At 42.6% G+C, this 12,538-nt stretch overlaps 1 protein-coding gene across 4 annotated transcripts; it reads left to right on the top strand.

The window, feature by feature from the left end:
* Window positions 1-791: 791 nt before the first annotated feature.
* pias4b (protein inhibitor of activated STAT, 4b) lies at window positions 792-12,336 on the top strand. 4 transcript variants are annotated; one of them, XM_031810085.1, is made up of 13 exons: window positions 792-1,375; window positions 2,427-2,627; window positions 2,792-3,026; window positions 3,311-3,395; window positions 3,994-4,035; window positions 4,208-4,298; window positions 4,387-4,488; window positions 4,615-4,720; window positions 4,853-4,926; window positions 6,872-7,032; window positions 9,363-9,499; window positions 9,694-9,861; window positions 12,166-12,336. In XM_031810085.1, the coding sequence occupies exons 1-13, from the start codon at window positions 1,349-1,351 to the stop codon at window positions 12,321-12,323; spliced, it is 1,587 nt and encodes a 528-aa protein (XP_031665945.1). In that variant the 5' UTR covers window positions 792-1,348; the 3' UTR covers window positions 12,324-12,336. The 4 variants fall into 4 exon arrangements, with proteins under 4 accessions (XP_031665945.1, XP_020322025.1, XP_020322028.1 ...); XM_020466436.2 differs by having other exon boundaries at window positions 796-1,375; window positions 9,694-9,881; XM_020466439.2 differs by having other exon boundaries at window positions 798-1,375; window positions 9,694-9,806.
* The last annotated feature ends 202 nt before the right edge of the window (window positions 12,337-12,538 follow it).

Here is a 12,538-nt window from a genome sequence, read left to right as displayed (position 1 = left end):
ATGAATATGTTATTCTGAACAGTCATTAATATAATCACAGAGTGTACATTGACATGTACATTGACATTTCCAACATTGAAATGACATGAGATTACAGATCCAATCAACCATTTCATTTTAATTTTGCAAGCACCAATGGCTTGATGATTAAATAAAAATATGCTTATTTTGATTACGTAAGCTTAACTATTTTAATAGGGCCTAACATAAAATCTAACGTGTATGCAGAACATTTATATTAGCCTATATATAATATGTATATTCCAAATTTTCTGACCAGTCTAACATTACATTTTTTAAACGTAACCTTTAATTGACTAGGCAAGTCAGTTAAAGAACAAATTATTATTTACAATGACGGCCTACCGGGGAACAGTGGGTTAACTGCCTTGACGGCAGACGGTCAATGTAAATAATAATTAGTTCTTAACTGACTTGCCTAGTTAAAATATAGATTACATTTAAAAACGACAAATGTTTACCTTGTCAGCTCGGGGATTCGATGCAGCAACCGTTGGGTTGGCAATACATAGTGAAGTAGATTAGTCATGCCTATAATTATTTCAAAATATAGGCATTCATATTCATATATATTCATTCATATATATATTCATATTCACAACTCGGAACTAGTGGTGCTTTCAAGACAACTGGGAACTCTGACAAATACGAGGTCAAATCATGACGTCAGTGATCGTCAGGTCGGACAGTCGGAGCACTAGAAAGAGGCCTAAATTCCCGAGCTGGAATTACGAGTTGGATGACCGTTCAAAACGATTTCTCAGTCGCAGCTCGTTTTTTCCGGACTTCTCAGATTTCTTGAACGCTCTGGTGACGGAAGTCGGAGAGCGCGGTATTGGACATCTCCGACCCCGAATTCAGTGCGTTCAACACAACTGTGAACTAGGTGAAAAAACGAGCTCGACTTGAAAAATCGTTTTTAACGGTCATCCAACTCGGAATTACAAGTCGGAAACTCGTGCTTCATCCATTGTATGCCAGCAGGTCAAACGAACGACTAAAATAAACGAGTCACTCTGAAAAACGAATCATGGCTCTCAAGTCAACTGCACATCATGGTTGATGCATGCAACTTCTGCAGCAGAATGCAGCCCACAACGCGATGACTCGGGCACGTTGTTCTGCCCAGGCGTTGCTGACTTCTGCCAGATCTTACAACGCCTGGATGGTTGATGCAAGCAACTTCTGAGCAGGGGAACACAACCAACATCTCGACGGACCTTGACACACATGGCGAGCCAATCAATCAAGTGCACCTGATGTGTTAATTTACCGTTAATTTTTCTGATATGTCGGTGTCACTCTTCTAATCTTAAAGTAATTTCAGATGGCTGGGGACATAGCAGAAGCAATTGTAAGTAACATTTGGCATTCGGTCAATAAATTCTCTAGATAAACAAGCAGCGCTCATGGTAGTCTGATTAATCAGGCTGTAATACACTTAATTGGTATATACAGCCTGAGACGTGTGCAAAATTGTGTAAATGTTCCTTACAAGCCAGAATGTTTAAATTACATTTAAACTTACTATACAGGTTGTCTGTGCGGTTTGTCCTTCTACTGATTAAATATCCACAGGAAAGTATTGTTGACCAGACTTTTTAGAGCATGTAGGTATATGGTTAGGTAACAAGGTAAAATTAGTTTTATACTGCATATTTGGTTCTTTCGTCAATTTCTATTGAACCAAGCATGCCTAGATAATGGACATAGTATATTCTGAATCAAGAGAGGATGGAGAACAATCCACACCTAATTTATAAAAAATGAAATCCGAATATCGAATGTAAAATGAGTTCTCAGCCGAACATAACCAAATGCCTACATAGTCTTAAATTTAGAGCAGCAGAAAGACAAACCCCACAGACATGTAGAGTACATTTTAAATGTAATTGTTTTCAACATTCTGACTTGTAAGAAACATTTACACGATTTTGGGATTTTCAGGCTGCATATATCAATGAATTGTGTATTACAGCCTGATTAATCAGACTACGGTTGTGGAAACACATGGAAATGATTTAGATTCATACGAAGCGGAGTTAGCAAGTCACATTTCAGAGTTTCCTAGTTCTGACTACCACGTGAATGTGGCCTGAGTTTCCCACTTGGAATTCCGAGTTTGATTACCGTTAAACGATTTTTCCCAGTCGAAGCTCTTAATTTAAATTTTTTTTTGTGTTCCCAAAGCTGTCTTGAACACTCAGAAGTTGGTGTTTCTGAGTTATAAGTTATTTTGAACAAGGCATTTGGCTGCTTGATTGACAACAAGTCAACAAACACACCTTGCAGTGATACTGACATTAATAGAATACAATTTGGTGCTCTGTTCTGCAGTGTTTGTTTAAGAGTCACCTTGTGATCAGTAGAATCAGTTTCATTTAGTGCCTCTGTCTCTCCTGTAGAGGTTGTTGGCGCATCTCCGTGTCACAGAATTACGTTCTCTAATGGCTGCCATGGGACAGACCAAGTGTGGGCTGAAGTCCAATCTGCTGGTGAGGGCTGTGGGGGTTATACAGACCCAGTGCAATCCCCACCTGCTCACAGTCGTGCGTCAGCTCTACCAGGAACGCTACTCCGACCAGATAGTTCCTGGCAGCATCCAGGTGAGTCAGACATGGAATTTTCCCCCAATATAGATCAGGAAGTCCTGTTTTTCTCTCACCTTGGAAGAAATGGGAATACTGCTGTTTTGTAGTCTGCCTGTCTCAAAATTGTGTTGCAGGCAGTGTATTGATTTGATGTTTTCTGAAAATTTCATGCCAACTAGACGACTCCAGTAAGCCACCAGGAGGAGCAGACCATGGCACCAGTGGTGGAGACATCACACAACCCCACACAGCACACAAACAATCTGACACACAACCCCACACAGCACATAAACAGTCTGATGCACAACCCTACACCGCACACAAGCAATCTGACACACAACGCTAGATTGTTCCAGATGGTACCCCTTCCCTTCTACCAAGCCCTGGGGACAGTCCTACCCCCCACACAACTGGGTAGGTTGACCTTATCGTTTCCTTAGTAAAACTTGAATATTTATCATTTAATCTTGGGGCTGGATTGAGGTTTGTGATTGTTTGACATGACAGTTTCTCTTCTCCCACTGATGTTGTCTGTGGGAGAATCTAAATTGCATACTCCTCGCCTCATCTCTCCTCGCCTTCGCCAATGGGTTTTGAGAAAGTCAGAGGGAAGGGACGTCTGACTTTTTCACATGCAATGGGTTTTGCGATGGAGGCGAGGAGTATGCAATTGAGATTCTCCCTGTGTGTCCATCCAGTGGGCTCTTTCTTTTCCGAAATGCAAAACCAGGAGTTCAACCTCATGCTAACGCCAAAGCAAGTGGAGCAGAACAGAAACTGCAAGTCAGCACATTTTCTTACTACACAGGGTGCGTTTGTAAATTCACTCTGGAGTGCCACGGTGCTCTCCGTGCGCTCTGGACATTCGTAAATTCAGAGCTTTGTCAGATTGTCTGTTCATAAATTCAGAGCGTTTTGCTTTCTGAGTGTTCAGAGAGCACACTGGACACTCTGGCCGAGGAGTAGGGTTGATTCAAGCATTCTGACAACGGCGCCCAAGCTACCTGAATAAAGTTGGCTTGCTTGCTTGCTTCTTCCAGACACAAATGCGAGAACATCTGACTCTGACCATTTTTCTCACCCTAGCAGAGCTGGTTAGGCTGTTTTCAGGTTATCCAGAGCGTTGGTGACTGTAATTGTGCTGCTGGCCACAATTTAATTACGCTTTTTTGCCAAAGTTTACTGACACGGCAATATTCAACGAGTATAGAGTGTTCGTAAATTAATCTGTTATCCTGTGCTCTGGCACACTCAAACGAGAGTAGATAGCCAGAGGGAATTTATGAATGCACCCACAGAATTCAAACTCACCTTAATATTGTTTATGTTTACAAAACTACTACCAGCACACTCATTCTGAGATCTGTGTATGTATCCACAGGGAGCTGCAACCAGGTGTTCCGAGTGTCCAGGTGGTTCTCAGGTGAGTAGGATGGAGCCTGTAGGAGCCTGCCGGTCATCACTAGAAAGAACTGGAGTACGACATTCTCTAACCACTAACCAAGAGCTTAAGTACCTGCTCATCAGTTCTGATGATGTCGCCACTTCTGTCCGTTATGCCAAAGGCTGGCTGACTGATCTCTGACCTCTTTCAGATTCTGCTTCACAGAGAGTCTTGGGTACAAGGAGGATCAATACCCACCATGCCTGTCCATCAAAGTTAATCAGAAACACATACCCTTACCGGTAAGCACCAAAAGCTGTTAAATGTTAAACTGAGAATGTTGTCTCTTCACCAATCATTCTTCATTCTCCTTCCGATGCGCTGGGACAGGAAATTCACAGACACTGTACACCCATCAACATAACCCCAACGGTTTCTCTCAGCCTTCTCCCCTCATTTCGTTTATGTGTCTGGTGGAAGAGATGTAGCAAAGTAAGTAGTCTTCCTTCTTTACTTTTCATTATTTTAATGATTTTGTTTTCAATTCTGTATTCTATGCATAAGGAGTGTTGTCTTGAATTGCCCTAGGTAAGATCTAGCGTGTGTGTGTTTATGTAGAGGTACTCTGTGGCTGTGTACCTGGTGAAGGTGCTGTCCCCCTCAGACCTCCTCAGTCAACTGAAGAGCCAATCAGTGGAGAGTCTGACATTCTGCAGACAGCGCAGTGAGTATGGCAACACACACAGAAGCACACACACTATTTTTGCCTTTATTGCACACAAATACAGTGCAAAAAGACCACTGACGTATTGTGTATTAGCACCCAGTTTGAGTTGATGTTCTCTGGTATTTGTAGTCCAAGAGAAGCTGCGTTTCGACCCAGAATGTGAGGTGACCACAACAGGACTACAGGTGTCCCTTATATGTCCGGTAAGAGTTTGCCACTTATCCCTCAGCTGCAAAGGGCAACAATTCTTTCAGCAGACTGAAATAGAAATTGAACTGACTGACAGGAAGTTGATTATGACTGCCCAATCCATTTAATGCATTAAATGTATCAATCTTTTTTGCCCTGATTCACTAATCAATTTATCATCAAGCCTTTGATTAGTGGAATCAGGTGTGTAGTGCTAGGGCAAAAACAAACATGTGCACCCCTTTGGGTACCTAGGAATAGAATTACGAAACACTGATCTAATGGTCATGGTTAGGTTTGGGGTTGGATCATCTGATCCTGCAGTACATTGGTTTTAGGGTTGGATAATCTGATCCTGCAGTAGATTGGTTTTGGGGTTGGATAATCTGATCCTGCAGTGGGTTGGATAATCTGATCCTGCAGTGGGTTGGATAATCTGATCCTGCAGTGGGTTGGATAATCTGATCCTGCAGTGGGTTGGATAATCTGATCCTGCAGTGGGTTGGATAATCTGATCCTGCAGTGGGTTGGATAATCTGATCCTGCAGTGGGTTGGATAATCTGATCCTGCAGTGGGTTGGATAATCTGATCCTGCAGTGGGTTGGGATAATCTGATCCTGCAGTGGGTTGGGATAATCTGATCCTGCAGTGGGTTGGGATAATCTGATCCTGCAGTGGGTTGGGATAATCTGATCCTGCAGTGGGTTGGGATAATCTGATCCTGCAGTGGGTTGGGATAATCTGATCCTGCAGTGGGTTGGGATAATCTGATCCTGCAGTGGGTTGGGATAATCTGATCCTGCAGTGGGTTGGGATAATCTGATCCTGCAGTGGGTTGGGATAATCTGATCCTGCAGTGGGTTGGGATAATCTGATCCTGCAGTGGGTTGGGATAATCTGATCCTGCAGTGGGTTGGGATAATCTGATCCTGCAGTGGGTTGGGATAATCTGATCCTGCAGTGGGTTGGGATAATCTGATCCTGCAGTGGGTTGGGATAATCTGATCCTGCAGTGGGTTGGGATAATCTGATCCTGCAGTGGGTTGGGATAATCTGATCCTGCAGTGGGTTGGGATAATCTGATCCTGCAGTGGGTTGGGATAATCTGATCCTGCAGTGGGTTGGGATAATCTGATCCTGCAGTGGGTTGGGATAATCTGATCCTGCAGTGGGTTGGGATAATCTGATCCTGCAGTGGGTTGGGATAATCTGATCCTGCAGTGGGTTGGGATAATCTGATCCTGCAGTGGGTTGGGATAATCTGATCCTGCAGTGGGTTGGGATAATCTGATCCTGCAGTGGGTTGGGATAATCTGATCCTGCAGTGGGTTGGGATAATCTGATCCTGCAGTGGGTTGGGATAATCTGATCCTGCAGTGGGTTGGGATAATCTGATCCTGCAGTGGGTTGGGATAATCTGATCCTGCAGTGGGTTGGGATAATCTGATCCTGCAGTGGGTTGGGATAATCTGATCCTGCAGTGGGTTGGGATAATCTGATCCTGCAGTGGGTTGGGATAATCTGATCCTGCAGTAGATTGGGGTTGGGATAATCTGATCCTGCAGTAGATTGGGGTTGGGATAATCTGATCCTGCAGTAGATTGGTGTTTGGTTTGGGGTTGTTTGATCGTGCAGTACGTCGGTGTTCAGGGTCATCTTCAACCATGAGCCACGTTCTATAGGCAAAAGTTGTGGAACACTGCAGATAGAAGTGTCATGAATAGAGCTGACATGGCTGCTTCTTGTACTGTCAGAGGTGTGTTCTACACACCATATTTCTATCTGAACGTTCCACAAAGTTCTGCCCAGGGGTGTATTCATTCCGCCGATTCTGTTGCAAAACGTTTCTTAAACAGAAGCAAACAAAACCTACCTACATTTGTCCAATAGAAACTTTTGTTTTTGTTTTGCAACTGTTTGGTGGAATGAATACACCTCTGTTCTCCTCTGTCTACAAGCTGGGGAAGATGCGTCTGTCAGTGCCCTGCAGGGGGCGTAAGTGCAGCCACCTCCAATGCTTCGACGGGACGTTCTACCTGCAGATGAATGAGAAGAGGCCCACCTGGACCTGCCCAGTGTGTCACGAGCTAGTTCCGTACAGCCAGCTAACTATCGATGGGTAATTGTGTATCATATATTTAAATACCGGCACCCTGCCCTTTGGCATCTCTGTATGACTATCTGGTCTCTGGTGATTGATGTAATCTGTGGTTTCATTATCATAGCATTATTATTGTATTGACAGAACAAAGTAAACTGTATGTGCCTCTCACTAGCTGTACCCACGGACAGTCAATTATTGGATATGATTAACTAAACTCAATGCAATGCCAATTTTCCATGGGTCCATGGCACTTGTTGGTTTCCATGTTAAATTAAATGATTTGATGGGCCTACCATGAACCCACAATTTTTAAGGATGCACATAGTGGTATACACCACTCCAGTTTAAATACAAATCCCAGCCCCACCTCTATTCTGCATCTCCCTCCCTTTCATACAAAAAGTGACATCTATAGTTGCCTATCCCACGGTCACGGAAAACATGCTTCTTTTGAGCCTAAAATGTAGAAATCTGTCAAATTGTAGGATGTAAATCCGCCACCAGTTGTGGTACACTGTATTATAATGGCCTGTAGATACTCGTGTGAACGAGTATATTTCTTTCATCACATTCCCAAGTAGGTCACACATATACATACACTCAATTAGTATTTGGTAGAATTGCATTTAAATTGTTTAACTTGGGTCAAACGTTTCGGGTAGCCTTCCACAAGCTTCCCACAATAAGTTGTGAATTTTGGCCCATTCCTCCTGACAGAGCTGGTGAAACTGGGTCAGGTTTGTAGGCCTCCTTGCTCACGCACACTTTTTCAGTTCTGGCCACACATTTTCTGTAGGATTTGAGGTCAGGGCTTTGTGATGGCCACTCCAATACCTTGACTTTGTTGTCCTTAAGCCATTTTGCCACAACTTTGGAAGTATGCTTGGGGTCATTGTCCATTTGGAAGACCCATTTGCGACCAAGCTTTATCTTCCTGACTGATGTCTTAAGATGTTGCTTCAATTTATCCACGTCATTTTCCTTCCTCATGATGTCATCTATTTTGTGAAGTGCACCAGTCCCTCCTGCAACAAAGCACCCCTACAACATAATGTTGCCACCCCCGTGCTTCACGATTGGGATGGTATTATTCGGCTTGCAAGCCTCCCCCTTTTTCCTCCAGACCTTATGATGGTCATTTTGGCCAAACAGTTCTATTTTTGTTTCATAAGATGAGAGGACATTTCTCCAAAAAGTACGGTCTTTGTCCCTATTGATTTGCACTTTTCGCACAAAAGTTGGTTTATTTATAGGAGACAGAACGCGTCTCCTTCCTGAGCGGTATGGCGGCTGCGTGGTCCCATGGTGTTTATACTTGCGTACTATTGTTTGTACTGATGTACGTGGTACCTTCAGGTGTTTGGAAATTTATCCCAAGGATGAACCAGACTTGGGAAGGTCTACAATTTTATTTGAGGTCTTGGCAGATTTTCTTTAGATTTACCATGATGTCAATCAAAGAGGCAGTGAGTTTGAAGGTAGGACTAGAAATAGATCTACAGGTGCACCTCCAATTTACGTCAATTATCCTATCAGAGGCTTCTAAAGTCATTACATTTTTTTAAAAACATTTTCCAAGCTGTTTAAAGGCACAATGAACTTAGTGTACAGTCGTGGCCAAAAGTTTTGAGAATGACACAAATATTACATTTCACAGTCTGCTGCCTCAGCTTGTCCGGAGAAGACGAGGTGAGCGCTACCTTCAGTCCTGTGTCATGCCAACAGTAAAGCATCCTGAGACCATTCATTTGTGGGGTTGCTTCTCAGCCAAGGGAGTGGGCTCATTCACAATTTTACCTAAGAACACAGCCATGAATAAAGATTGGTACCAACACATCCTCTGAGAGCAACTTCTCCCAACCATCCAGGAATCGTTTGGTGACGAACAATGCCTTTTCCAGTAAGCTGGAGCACCTTGCCATAAGGCAAAAGTGATAACTAAGTGGCTCGGGGAACAAAACACAGATTATTTGGGTCCATGGCCAGGAAAATTCCCAGACCTTAAACCCATTGAGAACTTGTGGTCAATCCTCAAGAGCCGGGTGGACAAACAAAACCCCACAAACTCGGACAAACTCCAAGCATTGATTATGCAGGAATGGGCTGGCATCAGTCAAGGATGTGGCCCAGAAGTTAATTGACAGCATGCCAGGGCAGATTGCAGAGGTCTTGAAAAAGAAGTGTCAACACTGAAAATATTGACTCTTTGCATCAACTTCATGTAATTGTCAATAAAAGCCTTTGACACTTATGAAATGCTTGTAATTATACTTCAGTATTCCATAGTAACATCTGACAAAAATATCTAGACACTGAATTTGTGTCATTCTCAACTGTATATGCAGGCTACTGACGGTGATCCTGGCGTTGGAGGGCTTTCAGGACAATACAGAGGTAGAATACCTGGCTGACGGCTCTTGGAGGTTTGTTATAGATGGCGTGAGCAGGACAACACATCCATCGGCACCATTGGAGAAGATGGGTGAGACTATGAACTGAGACCACAGATTCAGAGTTGAGATAATAGCTGTCTCAGCTCTGTTTCGCATCAATCAGTCACTGATGTCAAAGGGACACTTAGGAGGAAATTTGAGTTAGCGATTGGATCTCAATTCAGAATACGGGCGTGGGTAAGCGGTGCTTTCACCCTCATCTCTCTCCATCTCTCTCCAACAGAGGCCTATAGTGCTAGTAGTGTGACTGCAACCACCAGAGCCGTGTCAAAGGAAGTCGTCACTGTGGACCTTACTCAGGAGTCATCCGAGGACGAGGCTGATGAGGTCACAAAGGTGCGCCATAACGATGACCTCTCCGACAGGAACGGGCTTCATGAAGTTGCTCAAGGTTCTGTATGGTCATCAATGGTAAATCCATCACAGAGATTAACAGTACAACACATGTCGGCGCAGAGGTAAAATGTGTGTTTACAGTTAACCTGGACACAGACCTTTCAAAATAAATAGCCTAAGAGGCAATGGTTACTGAGCAGTTCCAAGAGTCTAGAAACGTAACTCACAATTATTGAGCACGGTTACATGCACCCAATACTACGATTATTGTGGATAGCTAGATTTAATATAGTTTGTTTTAAAACGTTTAGGCCTACATGCTTTGCAGGAACGATTTCCCTAATAATCCTGTGTAGATTGACACATCTGAAATCGGGTAACCACAGTAACCATGTTTTTTGTGAAGCCCGAGTTCGGTCATACAGTATAAAGTGTGTATGTGAAAACTATTTCGAAGATTGAATGTTTTTCCGAACTCACTTCACTCGCGCATTATAGAGGAAGGGTTGCGCTACTGGTGCTGGCACATGCACAAATCGGATGCATTGCTGGAATGTCAATGAAATTGTTTACAAGTCCTAATAATTCTGAAGATTGCTCTGAACAGCAGGTGTTTTATTGGTGTAAGCTTACTTCAATTTTGACCTGAAGCTATTTTTAAGATGAGCAGAGTAATGTTTCTACATTGCCTACTGTCATAATCCCTTTAATATCAAATTATTGTGCATGTAAATGTACTCATGTTAATATGTATTTAATGCTTTTTTGTAATACCAATTTCTAATAAAATTATTTTCACCCTCCTAAAACATGTTTTGAGTCAACTTCAAGATATTGTGGAGGAGTATAATAAGAATAAAATTGGTAGATGGATAGGCCTAGATCAGGAGTTCTCAAACTTAAATGGAAAGGACCCCCTGGGCGAGGAACCCTGAGCAAGCTGCCAATATGGGGTGGCAGGGTAGCCTAGTGGTTAGAGCTAGTAACCGGAAGGTTGCAAGTTCAAATCCCCGAGCTGACAAGGTACAAATCTGTCGTTCTGCCCCTGAACAGGCAGTTAACCCACTGTTCCTAGCCGTCATTGAAAATAAGAATAGGTTCTTAACTGACTTGCCTAGTTAAATAAAGAAAAAAAAATAAATAAAAAAGATGCTAGGCAATGACTACCAGTGCTGTAGGCTTGTGAGACGGGCAAAGGCTATATTTGCATATTGATGGCAAAATAGGATTGTTACCGTGGTTGCATAGGAAAGACAAATAGTAATAAAAATGTTACCCCAACATGTGTAGGTATAATAAAATCAATATTTAATTTAGTGTAAAATGAATGGGTAAATGTCTGGAGAACCCCTGGCCTAGGTTGATAAATATTTCAGGATACATAATGGAATTCTGTTGAAATTTGGAGACTTTACCACAGTGGCTTTACACATGCAGTACAATTCAGATATTTTTTTCTCCACTAACTCGATTTGCGGTGGCAATTTTTTTTATTCCTGCGCATGTGCGAGATTTCTTTTTACGTAGCTCGGTGCTCCGCAGACACTTTGATCAGCACTGAATGACTGTCGGCTGCATTCCAAACACGTAAAAGAGACACCCTGAAATTAAGTAGACATCGGGATTATGACCTATGATGAGTTGACACTTACAGGGCAAAGGAAGAAATAATTCATTTTAAATGGACCGCCCTTGCCCAGAAATGTCACTCATTCGTCCCATGGTTGTTTTCAGTCATCATGGAACCACCGGTAGGTGTGTGCTTTATATGCACACACCTACCGGTGTGTATATATATATAGGATTTCATATCTTGGCTAGAAGACAACTCATCCGCAGACATCGAATGCTATCCATATGACGATATCAGGTACATTGAAAATTTGTGTATGTGCTAGCTAACGTTTCCAAAAGCTAACCAAACAATTGTATGATATGCGTTTGCCTTCGTGCATTAACATTTTCTAACTTATTTACATCTGTTTTTATTTACACTTGTATGTCGACTTCTCCATATTGATGTTGATTTAAAGTTTTGGCTGACTTTTCTTAGCAGCTGTACAATCCTCACAAATTGAATTATGGGGCGATTCAGGCCCCGGAGTGAACAGAGTTGTACACGCAAACTCAGCAGGAGGGCTGAGGGTCTTAGGTTGCCTACTTCCCTTGCTTGGCTTCCCCCCAAGGGCATAAGGCGAGGGTAAGTGGAGGAGGGTGTGTCTTGGACGTGTTTGCAACGCAGCCCTGGTGCAGCCTACACACTTCATGTTGTACTTGAAGGACATGGTTGATATGTTCTAAGTACTCAGTAGGCCATTAACCATAAGCGCGATTTCAAGTTATTTTTAATTTTTTTCAGGAGGGGAGTCAAGCTACATGCAACCATTTAAGCTACTGGTTGTACCCAAAATACATGGAGAAAAAAATCTGACAAATGGGAAACGGATCAATCCACTCCACCCGGAACCATCAAGCGTAGAGGTCCTTGTACATTTTGGCCAATTGTTTTCTGAATAAAAATTGAAATAGCTTTTTTCCCCCTTTTTGTGTTGTTTGCAAATAAACCAAAAAACGACTTGATATTTAGATTTTCACAAGTGGGTGGGTTAAATGTGGAACACTTATCATTGGCCAAATGCACAGCCAAAACTTCCTATCCCTTTAAAATAGGAGTTCAACCTTAACTATATTGTGTTAATATACTAAGAAATGTAGAAATACCACTTTCTATT

This window comes from Oncorhynchus kisutch, linkage group LG30 (assembly GCF_002021735.2).
Source record: "Oncorhynchus kisutch isolate 150728-3 linkage group LG30, Okis_V2, whole genome shotgun sequence".
Lineage (NCBI taxonomy): Eukaryota > Metazoa > Chordata > Actinopteri > Salmoniformes > Salmonidae > Oncorhynchus > Oncorhynchus kisutch.
The sequence above is the reverse complement of the archived record's forward strand: the minus strand, read 5'-3'. Positions and strand labels throughout refer to the sequence as shown.